We start from the raw sequence: 20,670 nt of genomic DNA, 5'->3' as shown, positions 1-20,670 counted from the left end.
ATGATTGAATTTGTTGAACCTCTAAGTCCTCCCCTTTATCTTTATCCTTTGCTTCACAGCGGCTTTGGCTAGATGATGCATTAAAAAGTTCCCTGCTACACAGACTAGAACTTGAATTGCGATTTTTGAACTCATTAGTGAGTTTTGGCAACGGGGAAGCCCTTAGCCACTGAACAAAAGCTAAGTCTTGCTCTTCTATGTATTCAAAGTCCTCTTCATTGAGCTCCTCAACAGCCTCACAATCTTTAATCTGGTGGCCCATTCCCCCACATATGAAGCAGAAAGTGGGAAGCCTTTCATATTTGAAATGTACCCTAATCTTTTTTTCTTTAAAGGAGACTATAGTACCACGCTTCAAAGGCTCCTTCAGATCCATCATGACTTTGACGCGCAGGAACCTACCATTTCTGTGAGCTTCTCTAAAGTCCATCTCTTCAAAGGTGCCTATAATATTACCCAATTTTCTAGCCATGGTATCAAATCTACGTATGAGTGGAAGATCATAAATTCTTACCCATAAGGAGCTAAAGTGCAGGTCAAGATCGAAAGGTTGTTCCTCGCGTGAAATTCGTTTTAACATGGGGAGGGCTCTATCAAAACTCCAAGGTCCAGTTTTTAGAACGTATTCCGTGTCTCTTTTCGAGTTGAATTTGAAGAGAAATAGATTTTTTCTTAGATCTTGGGCTTCCACCGTGTGTTTCAGCTTCCATGCATTTAGCATTGTGCTCTTAAAGGCTCTACTGTTGAAGTTACTTTCCGTCCACAGTTTTCTAGTTTTCTAGCTAGAGTTCTCTGAAGTGATTCGCCTTCAAAAATTTCTCCCTCATCCGCTACCACTCCTTCTTCTTCTTCTTCTTTTGAGAGGGTAAACTCCTTCCATTTTTCCATATTGCAAAGAAAACAAACCACCACGAGATAGCAGACCACTCAAAGAGGGGAGAAGAAAACCTATTCTAAGATAGGTGGAGAAGCCAGAGAAACTGGAAAGATAGCGCTACAACCAACGGAGGAGGAGGGCGGGGGAACAGAATAAGATTCTTAGAGAGAGAAAGTTTGCCTTCTCTCTAGAAATCACGTGAGTTGATTACCTCTATTCGCGATGAGTTTTATTCTGGGAGGCGAACATTTTAGTTTTATTCTTAAGTTTGATTCTGCTACAAACTTAAGAATTCCTCTCAAAGACCCAGATGACTTAAGCTTGTGGGGTGGTGTGGTACTGCAAAAAAAATAACTAGACGCATACCAAGAAAATGTAGTAGTCTTAAACCTGTTGAGAATCAGAATTAAAATTAAGTACGATGGAGACGTCCCACGTTGATTAGAAAAGGGAATATTGAGCATTTTATAAGTGAGTAAACTCACACACCTATTATCGTAAATTTTAAGGTTTTAGGTGAATATGTAGTGTCTTTCACAAATGTGTGTCATTCAAAAAGAATGTTCTAAAGTAAAAATACTCCTTGTTTAATCCCCTTATTGTCGCGTCAACAAAACCAAATGGTGAAAACTTTGATTGAAGCAAACCTTCGGATGCAACTCAGACACACAATTCACTCGTTTTTTAACAACGCTCCAATTTTATGACAAAATTTATTTTCGAAATATATTTTAAGAGTGTCTCCGTTTTTTAACAGTATTTGTATGTTTTCTCCTACTTTCCATAACAACTCTTAAGATTTTACTAAAATATATTTCTGGATGATTTTTAGAAATATACTTCTGGACCGTTTTTTCTCATTCACGAATGAATTTAAAGTGAGTCTCACTTAAAATGTGTTTTGTTGTAAAATAGTGCGTCTAAAAATGAAATTTTGGAATCCGAATGACATTTTTGAATTTTATCAAGTGTTTTTTCATCCTATAGGGTGCATTAAGAAATCCCCATAAAAAAAGTTCAAGTGAATAAAGTGTGGCAATTTTATTTGTGCTGCAGTACTTGGGTTGTACGTTTTGGCCCATAAAAACTTGATTATTTATTTTTAGATAATTTCTTTATATACCTCCCTACCTTCTTAGGAACCCGTAGCGAAATTCCATAAATGCTCCTTCGAAAGTGCATCTCCGAAGTCATCAAAAAAGGTGATTTCAGATATGCATCTCTGAAATTATTATTTTTTATTTAAAAAAAAGGTGTTTTCGGAGATGCATCTCCGAAACCACCCTTTCGGAGATGCATCTCCGAAAACACCTGTGTTTTTCTGTTAATTCAAAATAGCCTCCCCCTCTTTTCATTCTACCCAAAACACACATTTTTCAACACAACATCCATTTCTTCCAACTACTACACAAACGAAACTTGCTCTACAACTCATTCCAACTATTGAGAAGCATTCAAAGTCTTATTCAACATCAACTTCAATCATCAACAAATTGTAAGTTCTCTTATTTTGATTTCTAAGTTGTTTATATTGTTAGCGCACTTATAAATTAGCAAAATGTTATTAGGTTTAGTTATTGTATGTCAATGAGTGTGTTTAGATAGGAAAAAATGGATTTTGAAGCATTTAGGGCAAGAACTGGGTTTCTGCATAAATTGAGGATCGCAAGTATTTTCAGAAGTGCATTTCCGAAAACACCTCTGACCAGTTTCGAAAATGCACTTCCGAAATGTAGTCTGAATTGTTTTTCTTTTATTTTATAAATTGTTTCAACGTCTTACCGGTTTCAATTTTTTCAAGAAAATGTCAGGAGACCATGCACAACTTAGACATGGTAGGGAGACCCAGACGGCACCGGCTCGACGCAAGCGGGCTGCACAGTTAGCAGCGACATGGAGACAGGGTTGAGTACGAGTACCCGTCCAAATGGATGAGGCGCCTGCAGATTCCTCATCTGGATCGAGGAGTCGGCTGGCTCGGGCATTTTCTTCCCGTGAGGATGAGGTACGTACGGATGAGGAGGCGGTGGCAGTTGAGGAGGAGGAGATACCCGATGTTCACCCTGAGCACGACGAGGATGATGCGGAGGAGGAGGGCTACCCGGGAGGGCCTGTAGACACATCTGTGTTGATTTACTACCATGACCACGTCGCTCGACGTGTTTGGGAGGGAAAGGTAGTTTTTTAATTACACTTTACAATTTAACCGTTTTTTATTTAGGTTTTTATTCCACATTCTCCTAACGGTCTAACTAACAATGTTTTCTTGTTTTTGTTTTTATTGTGACAGGAACAGGCGACCATAAAATCCGTGAACCATGCTTGGAAAATATTTGATCTGCTTCAACCACAGGCTCAATGCTTTAATGACGTTGTAGCTGGGAGCGGGCTTGGCGGGTTATGCATGACCAGATATAGTACAATCAGCCACAACATGGAGTGGGCTTTTGTCGAACGGTGGCATAAGGAGACGTCTTTCCACTTTCCTCTTGGGGAGTTGACGATCACCCTACACGACATGGCCTGTCTGCTTCACCTGCCAATCAGAGGGAGGTTACTTGACCATTCTGGGATACAGAGGATTGAGGCCATAGAGTGGATGGTGGACTATCTGGGTATGGACCCAAACATGGCGGATTATGAGTGCAAAGCGATGAGTGGGGCGCATATCTGATTCTCCATCTTGAAAGAGCTTTATGAGAACTACTTGGTGGCGGAAGCAGAGTCTGAGTCGTAGGGTGATGGGCTTTTTGTTGAGTATCACCGTGGTTGCGCTCTGCGGTGTTGGTTCATGTTCTTGGTAGGCACTACACTCTTTGTGGACAAAAGTGCAACCTACGTCAACATGACTTATCTCCGATACTTTATTGATTTGACTACAATTCACGAGCGGAACTTGGGGGCCACCATTCTGGTATACCTATACCAGAAGCTGAATGAAGCCTCCAACTAGAGGACCAGACAGTTGACTAGATCTTGCACACTCCTTACGATACGTTTCTTTTTAATTACTTCACATTTAATTATGGTTCATACTTTTTAACATATTATCGTATTTGTGTTTCAGAGATGGATCATCTCATACTTCCACCGCATTCTCGGCTACGACATTGATCCTGCGTACGATGACGCCATGCCTCAGGCCGCATGATACGTCCTCCAGAGGGGGAATAACAAGGTGGGCCTGTATCGCGTGTACCTCGACCACACTGTTCATGATGACATCCATTGGACGCCTTTCATTGATTACGGAATGTTGTCTCATTCGACCGCGTCGCATTATATTCTGGATGGTTGGGATGTGGGACCAACATCATGATCAGTTATCTGTCCGAGCAGTGCATGAGACATTTTGGACGTGTGCAGATGATACGGAGGTGTCCGTTTGAGGCTGCTCCTGACACCGTGTTAGCTGAAGATTTCGTTTAGGAAGAAATGTCCTTCGAAGGTCTGAAATTCGAAGGAGGTGGTTACTGATGACCATCTTTGAAGGTAGGGAATGGCTACTGATGGCCATGCTTCGAGAATGATGTTTAAGTTGAGACAAAGATAGTGAGCACCGAAGCTAAATTTGAGAAGAATAGTCTTTGGGACTTAGACGTTTTTGTGAAATATGCGAAGTACTGAAGCTTAGCGTGTTTTCGTGGCGTTCTCGATTGTAATTATGTTGCCACGCGTCGAAGGAGGATTCAGGCGGGATGATTTGAATTTCGAAACAGTTTATGTAACCGCACGAAGACAGATGGCATCCCTGGATTTTCTATAGGCAACATGGCATTAGATTAGTCTAGGACCGTTAGGGTCGAAATTAGTATAAATAAGGGTCTTAATGTTAGGATTCCGGGTGTTCATTTTGTACAAATCACTCACATATTGCTCAAGTATCAAGTGTTAAGAGAAAGAGTTCGCTGAGAAATGTACGTATGACACCAACACCAATTTAAATACATGTGTATTTTCCTTTATTCAAGTATCTTTCGATATTATTATGCTTTCTTTTATTTTCTGTCATTTACATTCTCGCAGTCTTTATTTTCATGTCGTTTATCTTCGAAATATTTAACTTTTCTGCACTTTAGGATTCTCGCACTTTTACAAGTTTTGTCTTATGTTTTATCTCTAACTTTCGCTAGTGTTATATTTACGTGTATAACAAGGTGATTGCTAATCTTTATTTATTTGATTAAGCATTTCTTATTTCGAGACACACCAATCATAGACGTAATTCAAACTATCATGAATAACAACCTATTTGACTATGTCCTAGGATCGATCTAGTCGATCCTGCAAGTAACCAAATCATATTTATTATAGTTTGGAAGACTAGCGGTTGTTTACCGGAAATCACCGTAAACAAATTGGCACGCCCAGTGGGACAGTGTCAAACAGATTGTTATTAATCGATTGTTTTGTTTTGTCTAGAAAATATCAAGACCTTGTATGAACCTTAGGAACGGTAAATTAACAAACAGTGCACAATCGATTCCCAAACGAAGGTACAACAAGAGAATGGTCGCTACGGCCAGTGCAGGGGGAGATCAAGATCCCCCACAAGGGTCAGGAACCGGAGCAGCAACTTCCACGCATGTTTCGACTTCTACTCAAGGAGCGCAAGAGATACCGGCTCCGACTGGATCAAGACCCATGGATAGTTCTCAGGCTATACCTGAAAATAATACATCAACGACAGGGACTAATCCAGTTTCAATATCGACTACCGCGCCCTCGTCTTCGAATGCTGCCGGAATGCAATTTGCTTCGACAAATGTTGGAAATCAGTTATTTACCCCAGGATCATCCGCGTTCGAATGGAGAACAAACAGTCAATATGGCATGCCAAATCCATACATGACAGGTACACGGGGGGCAGGACCCACATATACTACAAATCCCATAGCGTTTTCGCCAAATGTTGGTTCAGCAGGATGAAGCGCACAAAACACTGGCTTCTCCGCCCAAATACCCAATTTTACGACAAGCAATCAAGCAGCATTCCGACAAGAGATGGACGCAAGTAATCACGATATGTTAGGAACCCTGGCCAGAGAATTATCGTCAATCTTAAATCCTTTGGCAACAAATATTGCTAATACTAATCGGGAGAATGTGGAAACTTTTCAAAAGATATCATCCCAAATGAATCGAATGGCAGAATTTATGGGTGTTCCACAACCCAAGCGAAGAAATAACCAATCCTCTTATCTAGAAGGAGACCCCATTCTAGAACGTATCCAAAATGCAGTGCCTCCGCCTGGTACAACCACTACTGGCGTAATTCCCCCACAGAGAACAACAACGGTCGAAAGGAATCGGGTAATAGATTTAGAGCCTTCGAACCGAAGAACTATCCCCGTTCAGCAAGAGTTTGAGGAGGAAAGGCCCAGATTAAGGGTAGTAGGTAGGGATGAACACCCAGACGAAGTAGTTCAGAGGGTCAGGAGAGAAAACCTAGCCACAGAAAATAACCTAACTGCCATGATAGAGAGAGTTATGGCCAATAATGGCCTCAGTACTGGACTTCGACGTCCAAATTATACATCTCCCATAGCAGATTATATCATGCAAACAGAGTTGCCAAGGGGCACCAAAGTGCCAAAATTTACTAAGTTTTCAGGGGACACGAATGAATCAACAGTAGAACATATTGCCAGGTATCTGACAGAAGCCGGAGACTTAGCAGGGAATGAGGATTTAAGGATTAAATACTTCCCTAGTTCGCTGACAAAAAATGCGTTTGTTTGGTTTACTACTTTACCTCCAAATTCTATAGACGCATGGGCCCACTTGGAGAGATTATTCCATGAACAATTCTACATGGGTCAAACCAAGATAAGTTTGAAAGAACTGGCTAGCATCAAGAGGAAATTCTCGGAGTCTATTGACGATTACTTAAACAGGTTCCGTTTGCTGAAATCAAGATGCTTCACGACTGTCCCAGAGCATGAATTAGTTGAAATGGCTGCAGGTGGCCTAGATTATTCAATTCGAAAGAAACTGGATACTCAATACCTGAGAGATATGGCCCAGTTGGCAGATAGAGTTCGAAGAGTCGAACGGTTAAAAGCAGAAAAGGCTAGAGCTAGTAAGAGTTATAAGAAGGAAAGAGTAGCATACGTCGAAGCAGACGAAGTTGATGGCGAACCCTTCGAAGACTCATGCGACATGGAAGAGGTCGAAATAGATCTCACCAAGTTAAAGGAATCGCCACCCTATGCTTGCAAATTACTTACCCCTTCTAATGGAAGGAATCCAGTAGATAATGATAAAAGTGATAGATTTCCCAAGAAAACTTATACGTTTGATGTCACTAAGTGTGACGAAATATTTGATTTATTGGTAAAGGATGGCCAAATGATAGTGCCTCCAAATTCTAAAATTCCTCCGTTGGAACAACGGAAGAAGAGAAGTTTTTGTAAATATCATGGTTTCCTAGGCCACAAAACCTCACAATGTTTTCTTTTCAGGGATCTAATCCAGAATGCTATCAAGGATGGAGTTTGAAATTCGCTGACAAAAGTAAGAACCCTATGAAGGTTGACGCCGATCCTTTGAACGTGGCTGACACTAATTTGTGCGAACCATTTGATGTCAACATGGTGGAAGTGTCTGAAATTCATGCTGCTGGATCAAAGACAATTTCAGATGGAAAGCAGGCTACTGAAAGCCTAAGTGACAACCCGATCCTCAATACGGATGTTGAAGGATCCTTAGATGCTGAAATGACTAAAGATCCGAAAGGAGAAACAAGTGAGGCCACTGAAGACCTCACGATTAAGCTTCAACAGATACAGATTTCTGAAGTCCCTCCGGCGGTTGTTAACATGGTCAATGCTAGACGTCCCTTATCTGAAATCGAAGAACTAGAAAAATGGTTGATGTGGGAGAAAGCAAACCTTGAGATTCCGCCAAGAGGAAACAATTTGAAGGATTATCTTTGGAATTGCCATATAAAGAATGGTGGAAAAGGGGTGATGTGCCCAAGATGTTCAATTATGACAAATCGGAGGATCCAGGCCAATTTCGAGAGGGCTTTGCGAGAAAGGTTAGAGCAACCTTGGAGAGGAGGAAACCTACTGTTGAAAGTGTACCCAAGGTCTGAGGAAAGCTTGGTTGGGTTTTTGGTTAGGTGCCACAGTGACAATTCTGAAGTCGCGCTATGCCCTAGATGTGGTGCAGTCTATGACGAATTGCTGGCAGGATCATTCGAAAGGGCGTATCTTTACATGAGCCGGGAGACTCAGGGGCTTCGTCCTAACTTATTTGGGTTTGATAATCGAACCCCATCGAGAAGGCCTGACAGCCCACACCCTAGAGCTCGAAGAGTTACATTTAAGGTTCCTGCAAACATACCCAAGGATAGATGGATGCAAGCTGGTGCCAGAACCGACAAATGGCGAAGTTGGGACCAAGGAGGAAGAACCGCAATGGCATATAGAAAGCAATTCCAGACTTCCAATCGAGAGATGTATAGGTTGGAAAACTACAAAGGTAAGAACCCTATGTCTAGGTCCTAATGGAGAAGGCATCAGAGAATGAAGAAAGCCCAAAGGGAAGTCAAACCGAGGGAAGTTGGAGAGACAAGTAGAAATCAAATCCCAATGCAGGGGGCAAGGACAAGTAAACCTCCGCTCGAGCGCAAGTTGTTCGATTCTGAAAATGAGAAAGAAGAGGAAAGTGGTCATTCCAACCTTTGGAAAGAAGATGATAGAATGACAAATGATTTTGACTCTGATGGAGTATCATCTATAAACATGAACTGCAATGTGGTATCTGTACTCCCTCATGAGTTTAATAAAGAAACTGAAGTAGAAGACTGTGAAGAAGCCGACGTCGAAGAGATGGCGAAACACAGACCTATGTGTTAATACGTGCTGAACAATGGTGCAGTCGAAGAGCAGAATGCCTTCTTCGAAAGACCTGATGAAGGTATGCGAAACCATTTGAAGCCACTCTACATAAGGGCTAAGATCAAAAATGTAGGAATTAATAAAGTCCTGGTAGATGGAGGGGCAGCAGTGAACCTAATGCCCCAATACATGCTGAAAAGAATAGGTATGTTCGATACTGATATAAGGCCACATAATATGGTTTTGTCTAACTATGAAGGAAAAATAGGGCAAACCTTGGGAGTTGTCCAAGTGAATCTCATGGTGGGATCAGTCACAAGGCCAACTATGTTTATGGTCATACCTGCGAAAGCAAATTATAATCTCTTGCTCGGAAGGGAATGGATCCATGGGGTTGCTGCTGTGCCTTCGACAATGCATCAAAGGTTAACTATTTGGAGAGAAGATGGCATAGTAGAGAATATTGAGGGAGACCAGAGCTACTACATGGCTGAAGTTAACCAAGTTAATAAGACTAACTTCGATAGAAACCTGGCGAACATAGGACCTTGCCATGCTGCGGAAGACATATACACCCCAAACAAGAATGCATTGTATTACTTGTCTTTGAACACAAATGGTTTCCAGTGGAATAGGGAAATAATGGATGACCCAGAAGATACCCCACCAACGGAGCATTATCCGACAATACGGCCAACAGGCTGGGATGACGAAGTCGATGATGTCTGAGTCATCATTTTTCGAAAAGATTTCGGCTTACGTAGCCGAGAATAAAAGAAAGACGGCTCTCGAAGCCGAATTGTCAAACATATTGTTTAATGAAGGTCTAAAAAAGGAAGAAACGCCAGATTTGGGGATAGATACGATCCCTCACCTGCTTGAAGATTCAGTCCAAGTCAAAGAGATTTCAGGAGAAGAGATAGGTCAAAGATTGGATGCAATCTACGATGAAGAGCCTTTGGGTTTTGAGAAGGACCCAATGGGATCAAATATTAAGATGTTAGCCCAAGATCCACTCGAAGAAGTAAATCTCGGAGATGGAGATCAAAGGAGGGTAACATACGTCAGTGCGAAACTAGAGCCAACGCTGAAGTCAAAAGTGGTCGCGTTGTTGAAGGAGAACAAAGATTGCTTTGCATGGGATTACGATGAGATGCCTGGTTTAGGGCGCGATTTGGTCGAATTGAAGTTACCCATAAAGGAAGGAAAAAAGCCCATCAAGCAAACTCCTAGAAGGTTCGCACCAGAAATTCATTCGAAGATTAAAGCAGAAGTCGAAAGACTCCTACGGTGTAAGTTCATCAGAACCACAAGAAGAAGATGTGTCTAAAACAGCTTTTCGTTGCCCAGGGGCAATAGGCACCTATGAGTGGGTTGTAATGCCTTTCGGTTTAAAGAATGCTGGGGCGACCTACCAGAGAGCAATGAATTCTATATTTCATGATTTTATAGAAACATTCATACAAGTATACATAGATGACATTGTTGTTAAATCTGTCTCAGATTGCGATCATCTCGATCATCTAAGCCAATCATTCGAAAGAATGAGAAAACATGGCTTAAAGATGAATCCCCTCAAATGTGCTTTCTTTGTGCAGGCTGGAGATTTCCTGGGCTTCGTGGTTCATAAAAAGGGGATAGAAATTAATCAGAATAAAACGAAGGCTATTATGGAAACCAAGCCTCCAACCACGAAGAAAGAATTGCAGTCCTTGCTGGGGAAGATAAACTTCTTAAGAAGGTTCATCTCTAATTTGAGTGGACGCACACAAGCTTTCTCCCCTCTACTTCGTCTAAGGGAAGGAAAGTTCGAATGGCGTGTCGAACATCAAGAAGCTTTTGATAAAATCAAGCAATACTTGATCCATCCACCAATCTTATCTCCCCCAAATGGGAAGAAGCACATGCGCCTGTATATTTCAGCTTCAGATAATACAATAGGCAGTATGTTAGCACAAGAAGATGAAAATGGCATCGAAAGAGCCATTTATTATTTAAGTAGAGTACTCAATGATGCAGAGACTAGGTATAGCGCAATAGAAAAACTCTGCCTTTGTTTATATTTCTCTTGTATCAAACTCAAGTATTATATAAAGCCAGTTGATGTTTATGTTTCGTCTCATTGCGATGTTATCAAAGCCAATATTGCACAGTCGAATTGGCAAATGGGCTTTAGCCCTTACTGAGTACTCACTGATATTTCAACCTCTCAAGGCAATGAAAGGTCAGATTGTATCAGATTTCATTGTTAACCTTGCTGTGGTTGAGAACCCTTAACAATATGTAGATTTGAAGCCTTAGAAGCTATACTTCGATGGTTCGACTCACAGAGAAGGAACTGGTGTTGGAATATTGATAATTTCTCCTGATGGAATTCCAACAAAGCTCAAGTACAAGATTGAAGGTCCTTTATGCTCCAACAACGAAGCTGAATATGAAGCACTAATTGCTGGACTTGAAGCTTTGTTAGAATTGGGGGCAACCAGAGTCGAAATTAAAGGAGACTCCGAACTAGTGATTAAGCAATTAACAAAGGAGTACAAATGCATCAAAGAAAACTTGATCATGTACTTTGTCATAGCAAATAGGCTGCTTAAAAAATTCGAATACGTGGAGTTAAACCATGTTTCAAGGACCAAGAATCAAGAAGCAAATGATTTGGCACAGTTAGCCTCAGGATATTGGGTATCAAAAGAAAAATTAGAAGAACTGATCGAAGTTAGAGGGAAAGCAATGGCTACCAAACTTTCCCCAAGTGACCTGGAGAATTCACAATTAGGCTTTGCTAGCAAAGAAGAATTCGAAGTGTTAAATATAGACTCGTTAGCAGACACAGATTGGAGGAGCCCAATTGTGAACTATCTAAAAAATCCTTCGACAGACACGGATAGAAAGGTGAAATACAGAGCCTTGTCATATTTTCTGATGGGGAACGAATTGTTCAAGAAAACTCCTGAAGGGGTCTTGTTAAAATGCTTGGGTGAAGTAGAAGCATATTTGGCCCTCTCAAATGTACACAGTGGAGCATGTGGGGCACATTAAGCAGGGCACAAAATGAAATGGCTTTTGTTTAGATATGGAATGTATTGGCCTTCTATGTTAAAAGATTGCATAGAATTCGCAAAAGGTTGTCAAGAATGTCAAGAACATGCAGGCATTCAACACGCTCCAGCAAATGAGTTAAGCCCAATAATAAAACCATGGCCTTTCAGAGGTTGGACACTAGACTTAATTGGAGAAATTCATCCTAAGTCTTCTAAGGGTCAAAGATACATACTAGTAGGAATAGACTATTTCACAAAATGGGTCGAAGCGATACCACTGGCGAATGTGGACCAAGAGGTTGTGATTGAGTTTATTCAAAGACACATTATATATAGGTTTGGAATCCCAGAAAGTATAACCACAGACCAAGGATCAGTATTCACTGGGCGGAAAATGCAAGACTTCGCCAAAGAAATGGGTTTCAAATTGTTCACTTCTACACCTTACTATGCTCAGGCAAATGGACAAGTCGAAGCAGCAAACAAAATAATAATCGGTCTCATAAAGAAACATGTGGGAAAAAAGCCTAAGAGTTGGCACAAAACCTTAGACCAAGCGCTTTGGGCTTGTCGAACATCTCCAAAAGAAGCTACAAACACTACGCCATTCCAATTGACGTTTGGGCATGACGTAGTACTCCCAGTTGAGATATATTTGCAGTCAGTCCGGATACAAAGACAGGCAGAAATCCCTCCTAACATGTATTGGGAATTGATGATGAATGAATTAGTAGACCTGGACGAAGACAGACTTCGAGCATTGGAGATGATAAAAAGACAAAAAGAAAGAGTGTCCAGAGCATACAACAAAAAGGTGAAAGGTAAAACTTTTAGCAATAATGACTTAGTTTGGAAAGTTATATTACCCATAGATCGAAGGAATCAAGCACTTGGTAAATGGTCCCCACACTGGGAGGGACCCTTTCGAATCTTGAAAGTATTTTCGAATAACGCTTACGAGATAGAAGAGTTAGCGGAAGATCGTAGGATTTTGAGAGTAAACGGGAAGTATCTGAAGAGATACAAACCAAGCATGCATGAAGTGAAGATTGCAAAATCGTAGATATCAGAGTATACTACATAAGCCAAAATGGTTGAACTAACACCAAAATGGCTTTGTTATCCAAACAAGCATGTATAGCAAAAAATTAAAAGAAGAAGACGAGTAAATTTCAAAATATCTTCCATAAATATTAAGAGGATACATTCATGACAAGAGGTTTGGTGTCCAAAACATGGAAGATTACAAAAAGAAACTAAAGCGAATAAAAACCTAAACTAAAACACCTCCTAGTTGATCCTCTGGTCTAAACCTTCCAAAGGCAGCAGGGGCAAGCTCTCCGCCTCGAACATATTCATCGACCCAGAGTTGCGCATCCTTCTCACTATTCCCTTTTTAAGGAATATGTAAGACAAGAGCCTTCCATATGGAAGACAGGTCACAACCCCTTGACGGGCAGCAGCCATGGAAACAGCTTCGACAAGCCCTTTGAAGATCATTAAAGGGAAGTTGATTTTCTTCCCACGAAGGGCACAGAGGATAAACTCCAAGTCATCCACCATGATGCTGTTTTGGTCATGGTTTCGTGGTTGAAAGTTACCCACGAGCAGTTGATGCCAAACCCTGATGACCTTGGCACTATAAGGGTCGTCGTCCATGAGAGTCCTCAACAGAAGATGAGTCGTCATGTTGAAGCTATTATCATCAAAGGTTTCGCCAGAGTTGTTGCATCTCATCAAGTTAGAGATGGTGGAAGGAGTGATTCTGATTTGGGCACGTCGAACTTCAGAGACTATGGTAGTCCTGCCCTCTGGATCTATGCGTAAAGACGCAAACATCCAGAAATCAGCCAGCATGTTGGGATAAACTGGTCCTTCCAGGATTTCATAGTAGAAATCAAGTTCTTGATTGGCGAAGAGAGCACCAATGCTGATGAAGTTTTCATCAAACTCTTCTTCAGAAAGTTTGAACTCTTTTTTTATGCAAGCTCTGATGTTGTTGTAAGTAAGAGGTTGCGCCATGAAGAGAAGGAGAAGGTTTAAAAAAGGTTTGTTTTTAGGCTGTATGTTTCTGAGAAACAGAGAAAGAGAAACAAACTTTTGAGCAAAGGTTTCAAATAAGTGTGAAGGAAGAAGTGTGATATTGAACCTTTATATAGACATGGGGCAATAGAAGAACGGTTTAATTTTTAATGATTGATTAGACTGCGTTTGGTATTCCAAAGAGGAGTTATGGCTTCCGCCGTTTCCCGCCCTTGGAAGTTGAAATGTAATCATGAGAAACTGGTGCACGCACGTCTTAAAAAAGACGTTTTGAAGAAAGTGACGTCATCTTTTAATAATGGTTACGGCTAGGGGAGTGGAAACGTCAAGTCTAGACTGAAAGGGGTGCGAAGGATAGTCAGGTCACGTGCTTATATTTATTAAGATTACTGTGACAATTAAATATATTTTGACAAGATTTGAAGAATTGCCAGAGTCTTACTCATGATCATTTCAAAATGGTATAGAATATGTAAACTGGTAAACAAAAGGTCTACATAGATATATCCCTGGTGGAATTCGATTACAAGATAAACCAATGTGCATTATAGAAAAGTCATTACAAGAGTCGAAAGGACTAATTAAAATCTCTAGGAAGAGTGTCTTTTATCTTCGAATACTGAATCTCCCAGGAAGACATGCGAAGTTCAATCAGGGCCCTTTGTTTCTTCAGTTCGTCAATTTCAGGAACTAGTTTTCGTGCAGCCTCGAAATGTTGGATTCCTAAACGTGCAACTTCAGTCAATTCCTGCTCATTGATTTGTTGAATGGTTGCCTTGCGAGATTCAGCCTCCTTTATCTTTTCTTCAAGCTGGACAATCTCTTGTTTCCAGGATTGGATATTCTGCTCACATTCATCATACTCTTTCTGTTTCTCTGAGCGTTTAAGCTTGGGAGCATCACCTTTCTTCGACGCATCAGTAGCGGCTTTCCAAGATGAACTATGAGAAGCCATCTTCGTAGTAAGTTGTTCCTCAATATGGCAACGTCGAAGAATGTTTGATTGGAGTTGTTCAATCAGGGAACCCAGCAAAACAATCACCTCTGAGACTTCTTTTGAAACCAAAAGAAGATCCACCTTTTTCAGAAGTTGATTTAAACTATGACTTTTGATAGGATCCTTGCTAAGAATTTCGACGAGGTTGGTTTCGAAGAACTTTTCCTTTATCTGATGAAGAAGGATGGAAGTATCCTCTTTATTACCAGATTCTGGCTATACAGCTGGAGAAGTTTCGAGCTCAGAAGGCGAAATATTATCAATATCCATCATAGCCTTGAGGAAGCTGAGAGGATCAGTTTGTTTAAGCTGCTCCAATTCTGAAGGAGTAGGCTTTGCTGGGGCAGGAGTCGAAGTAGTTTCAGGATAAACTATGGTCCCAAAAGGTGTGGTTTCGTGGGGAACTACTGTGGCTAACTTGGAGGTTTCTTCCATGACATCTTGTTCAGATAAAGTGTCCTCACTACTAGATGGATGACCAGCTGCATTGTTGCTACCTGAACATTGTTGGTCTGCTTTTTCGCTCTTGTGGGTAGGTGGAGAATCATCAGTTGAATGGCTCCCTTTGACTGCTGTACTAGGAATGATAGTCGCAAGAGGCTGAGCGTCTTTGATCACTGGTGAAAGCACATGAGATTTACCTGCATGAAATAATTAGAACATGTTATGGTAAGGAAAGTTGCAAGAAATCTCTTCGCTGTAAAAAAGAATATGCATTTACCTTGGAGGTTATCAAGATCAATATTAAGAGTGAAGGATTTGAGGTCAGAAGTGGCTGTGCCAACATCATCCTACAATCATAAGGTAAAATGTTAACTTAATTATTTTAAGTTAAAAATTTATAAAGATGATTAGGTTGGGAAATCCAAATACCTTAGCTAGGATGTTATCTGGGCTCGAATTGTGGCTCTCGACAACGAAAGCGTTACTACCACCTTTCAAAGGTGATTCTTCAGAAGATACCTTGTCACCCGGAGAAGTAAGTTTCGAAGACCCAGATCCCTTTTCTTTTCCTGAAGGAGTAGCGGCCTTCTGCCTTTTCTTTTGGGCTTGTCTGGTTCGAGGTGGAGATTTGTCATCATCATCTGAGACAACTACTGGAGAGGTTTTTCGCTTCGAATATGGTGGAGGCTTCGAACTCTGAAAATATAAATTGGGTGAGGTAAGTATGATTCATGTAACATATAAATGAAAGATAAAGTATGTATATACCGTGGGTTTCTTGTCAGCAGTGATAGAGTCACTCTCACTGGGCTTGTTGCTTTGCGAAACTTCAGAAGCTTTCTGCGCAGGGAGTTGTTTGATCTTTTTCTTTCGAGCAACAGCTGTAGTTGAAACTGGGATTAGTATTTCAGCGGAAAAGGAACGTTAGTCAAAAATTTGTCTAAACCCAAACCTTCAGGTATTGGAGTCAAGACACGAACATGTTCAAGATCTATATGGAGATGTCCTTTGAAAGTATCCAGGGTATGCTTAGTCGGGACCACTCGTTCAGCGCGTTTTTTAGTGCTTTCCTGAAGAATTTTAAAAACATTCCCACACACGAACCAGTCTGGGAAAGGAGGGCTTAAAGCCACACCAAAATCAGCGCTTGGCAGTGGAGGGAATTTTGGAGGATTAAGTTTGAAAGCCACTTCATAACGCAGTTCTGGTCGAACAGACGAGGGCAGTTTCAACTTATCCAGTTTAGCAGAAAACTTTTCGCGCAAAGTGACTGCAGCCTCACGAACGGTCCGACTAAGATCATCAGGCCTGTAAATGGTTTCAAAGAACTTTTGAAAGGCTTGTATTTCTTTAATATGAGTCGAAGTACCTTTTTGAAATTTTTCCTGCACATCAGCAAAAGCTTCAGTTAGTTCGCGAGTAAGGCTCTCAGCGTCAAAGATTTACGTGGTGTAATAGTCCGTCCACCATTGTTGAAAATCCGGAGTAGAGTAAAATGCGGGATCAAAAGGGATAGGTGAAAGATTGGTCACACCAGCATATCTGGCAATTTTTGACTCACATTCTTCTTCAGTCAGATGTAAAGTGTGTAAACACATGTGGTTCCTTTTCTCGTACAGACATTTGGGTTTTACTTGAACCAATCCAAATTGCCTTGATACCAGATTTGGTTGGTAGCAGAGGAGAACATATTGGCTTTTGGAGGGGCGAAGACGGTGATAGAATAACCTTGGGGTAAGGAAAGCTCCCCAAATAGTCATAGATTCAGTCTCTTTATCTTGAGATGTTGGTGGAAACTTTCGAGTGAACCATTCGGAACCCACTGTCCTGTTTACGAACGGAGCCATCGAAGGGCTGAATTGATGACACCGAGCAAACATCATAACAAATGCTAGAAAATGCTCGCGAAGTTTACCAGTCTCTTCTTTTGGGGTTAGCGAAGCCAACCTGGTTCCTTCTACAGTTCGATTTTTAATATCTGGATCTTCTTCGTCCACAACACCTCGAAATGGGAGTTGAGCCTCGAAAGTAGCATTGAGCCACAGTTGGAGCAGCCAGAAGGGGCCAGCGAAAAGCAAAGAACCTGTTTTATAATTCTTTACAAGGTCTGTTGCTTCACCTAGGTTCTCATAGAGAAACCCTAGAATTAACTGGCTCAGGTTTAGTTTTGTTCCAGCATGGAGTTGATTAGCCATACAGAGATATCTTTTTGCCACTTGTATGGACCTAGAACAGAAGACGCACCTCGAAAGCCATAAGGCTAAGAAAGCAATGTGCTCTTCGTCTGAGACTACTTCATTATTTTCGTCATGATACTTTTGAATGAATGCAGTATAAGTAACTGTTGCTTCATTGAAGTTAATAGTATTAGTATCCATGACGTTGGGGTCGAAAGGTTCTCCGGTTGGTCAAAGCCCCGTAATGGCAGCTATGTCGAAAAGCGTGGGGGTGATCATTCCACATGGAAGATGGAAAGTGTTGTGGGAAGCATCCCAGAAATAAACTGACGCAACTAACATGGTTTGGTTGTATTCTAAACCAGTCTTGGACAGTTGGATTAAATCATAAATGCCCAGTTCTTGCCATAAAGAAGCCTTGTGTTTCTCTACTCTTGCCAACCAGGCATAGTATAGTTCAGGGTCTTTTGCTAAGGGAATTGACCTAAAAACTTTCACAAAATTGGTTACATAGTTTAACCTAATTTTCTCTAGGGATGAATGGTTTACGATCGAAGTGTTTTCCGTATCATCAGGCTTTGATGAAATAGGACAGCCATCTTCATCTATTTTGTTCTTACTAACTAACGACCTAGTTTTATAATAAGCAGGAAATAATTTATTCAGAGAAGGGTTAGTTTCTCCTGGTAAAGGACCCATGAAAGCATGAGTTTTCCCAGAAAGTTCAAAAGGAATGATTACCTGAGAAGCGTAAATGGCGCGCACTTCCGCAGAATTTGGGTTTGGTATGTACTCTTGATCCCCCATCTGTGTAGATTGTTGAAGTTTCAAAGCTGGTTGAAGAACATTTGAGGAAGACGCCATGAGTAAGTTTGATTTTTTGGAATGGGTTTGAATATAATCAGGAGTGTTCTTTTCTGTGGAGAAATAAGGAAATAAGAGGTGAAAGTTATGTGAAGGTTAAAGTTTCGGTATTTAAAGGTTTAACGGAAACCCTTTCAAATCTTTTGGGTAAAAGCCAAGAGACACGCGGCAGGCGTTGATTTTATCCATCGGCGGTCGAATAATTATTAGCTTTACTCCTAGTATATAGGAGTAATGATCAGGAAGTAAGACCAGAACGTGGGAATGTAAGTTATGAGTAGACATCTTTGAAAATGACAAGACGTTTTGGAAACAGAGTCATAAATGATTGTGACGTCAGTCAATGATCTTGGAACTCTAAAACGAAATCTTGTTACAGCAAGAAACGCCTATTTCTCTTGTTTTTCGAAACAGGCATTTATTGGGGGCAATTTGTTAGCTGAAGATTTCGTTTAGGAAGAAATGTCCTTTGAAGGTCTGAAATTCGAAGGAGGTGGTTACTGATGACCATCTTTGAAGGTAGGGAATGGCTACTGATGGCCATGCTTCGAGAATGATGTTTAAGTTGAGACAAAGATAGTGAGCACCGAAGCTAAATTTGAGAAGAATAGTCTTTGGGACTTAGACGTTTTTGCAAAATATGCGAAGTACTGAAGCTTAGCGTGTTTTCGTGGCGTTCTCGATTGTAATTATGTTGCCACGCGTCGAAGGAGGATTCAGGCGGGATGATTTGAATTTCGAAACAATTTATGTAACCGCACGAAGACAGATGGCATCCCTGGATTTTCTATAGGCAACGTGGCATTAGATTAGTCTAGGACCGTTAGGGTCGAAATTAGTATAAATAAGGGTCTTAATGTTAGGATTTCGGGTGTTCATTTTGTACAAATCACTCACATATTGCTCAAGTATCAAGTGTTAAGAGAAAGAGTTCGTTGAGAAATGTACGTATGACACCAACACCAATTTAAATACATGTGTATTTTCCTTTATTCAAGTATCTTTCGATATTATTATGCTTTCTTTTATTTTCTGTCATTTACATTCTCGCACTCTTTATTTTCATGTCGTTTATCTTCGAAATATTTAATTTTTCTGCATTTTAGGATTCTCGCACTTTTACAAGTTTTGTCTTATGTTTTATCTCTAACTTTCGCTAGTGTTATATTTACGTGTATAACAAGGTGATTGCTAATCTTTATTTATTTGATTAAGCATTTCTTATTTCGAGACACACCAATCATAGACGTAATTCAAACTATCATGAATAACAACCTATTTGACTATGTCCTAGGATCAATCTAGTCGATCCTGCGAGTAACCAAATTATATTTATTATAGTTTGGAAGACTAGCGGTTGTTTACTGGAAATCACCGTAAACACACCGTTACCCGAGTGGGCCTCACTGCTATATTTGAGGATTGAGCGCATCATTTGGTGCCTGAGGAGTATCGGCGTTTGGTGACCACCTAGAGTTGGCACTGTGTAGATGGGTACGTGACATGGTTTTATCGGGTATCACATCCTTTGATGACACCCGATGCTCTTGGAGATCTACCCAAGCCAGCACATGAAGAGATCTTGGAGAACCAACAAACTGAAGATGACCATGCCACTAATCTCCTGCCGATATGTCAGAGGTATCATTGAGCAGGGCGGTCTAGAGGCAGTTGCCATTATGGAGAGGATGGTCAGTGACGCGGCCGATGCGGCGGCGTATAAGAGGCAGAGGAGGTCGCAGGGTGTTCGCATTAGGTATACTCAGTAGCAGTTGCCTATTTATGTTTTATTCATGACTTTTTTGTATTCGTGTTGTAATATTTTGACATTGAGCACTTACCCGTACAACTATTTTCATATTTATAATATTGGTATTTTATTCTAATTTACGTGCTATATTTTGTCGATTAATGTAAAATAGTGGATTAATCATTGTTTTGAAAAGAAAAAGAAAAACTCAGAGCATATCTCAGAGATGCATCTCCAAAAGTGGTCAAAGGGTGTTTTCGGAGTTGCATCTTCGAAATATGCTCTAAAATAAAAATGGGTGGTTTTGAAGATGTATCTCCGAAATAAAAAAATATTTTGAGATTTTGAGTAGGGGTCCTCACCCCATGGGGTCTATAAAGAAATTTTCTATTTTTATTCTTGTTTATATTGTTGAAGGAAACCAATGGTGTAGATCACATTCTCCATATCTCATTAGCGCTCAAAGAAAGTGTTTGGTAACTTTGATTTTGATTGAGTATCTAAGAGAGGTGGTGAGAAACTTGAATTTTAAAAATGACAAGGGATTAGAGTTTCTTTGGTTGGTCTTCGTTTAAATTGTTAAACGATAGGGATGGTTTAGAGGGGGTGAATAGACCACCTTTTTCA

The 20,670-nt window shown here is 40.7% G+C and overlaps 1 protein-coding gene across 1 annotated transcript; it reads left to right on the top strand.

Moving 5' to 3' along the window:
* The first annotated feature begins 2,804 nt into the window (after positions 1-2,804).
* On the top strand, positions 2,805-3,551 carry LOC131659428 (protein MAIN-LIKE 1-like). Its single transcript, XM_058928619.1, has 2 exons — positions 2,805-3,038; positions 3,168-3,551. Exons 1-2 carry the CDS (start codon positions 2,805-2,807, stop codon positions 3,549-3,551), a joined length of 618 nt encoding a protein of 205 aa, XP_058784602.1.
* The last annotated feature ends 17,119 nt before the right edge of the window (positions 3,552-20,670 follow it).

This window comes from Vicia villosa, linkage group LG3, assembly GCF_029867415.1.
Source record: "Vicia villosa cultivar HV-30 ecotype Madison, WI linkage group LG3, Vvil1.0, whole genome shotgun sequence".
NCBI lineage: Eukaryota > Viridiplantae > Streptophyta > Magnoliopsida > Fabales > Fabaceae > Vicia > Vicia villosa.
The sequence above is the reverse complement of the archived record's forward strand: the minus strand, read 5'-3'. Positions and strand labels throughout refer to the sequence as shown.

What these genes read in the sequence shown, in the direction of transcription:
- LOC131659428 (XM_058928619.1), top strand. Translation starts at nt 2,805, where the DNA reads ATGGATGAGGCGCCTGCAGATTCCTCATCTGGATCGAGGAGTCGGCTG. An exon ending in ATGACCACGTCGCTCGACGT is followed by an intron (nt 3,039 to 3,167) that starts GTTTGGGAGGGA and finishes TTATTGTGACAG; the next exon opens with GAACAGGCGACCATAAAATC.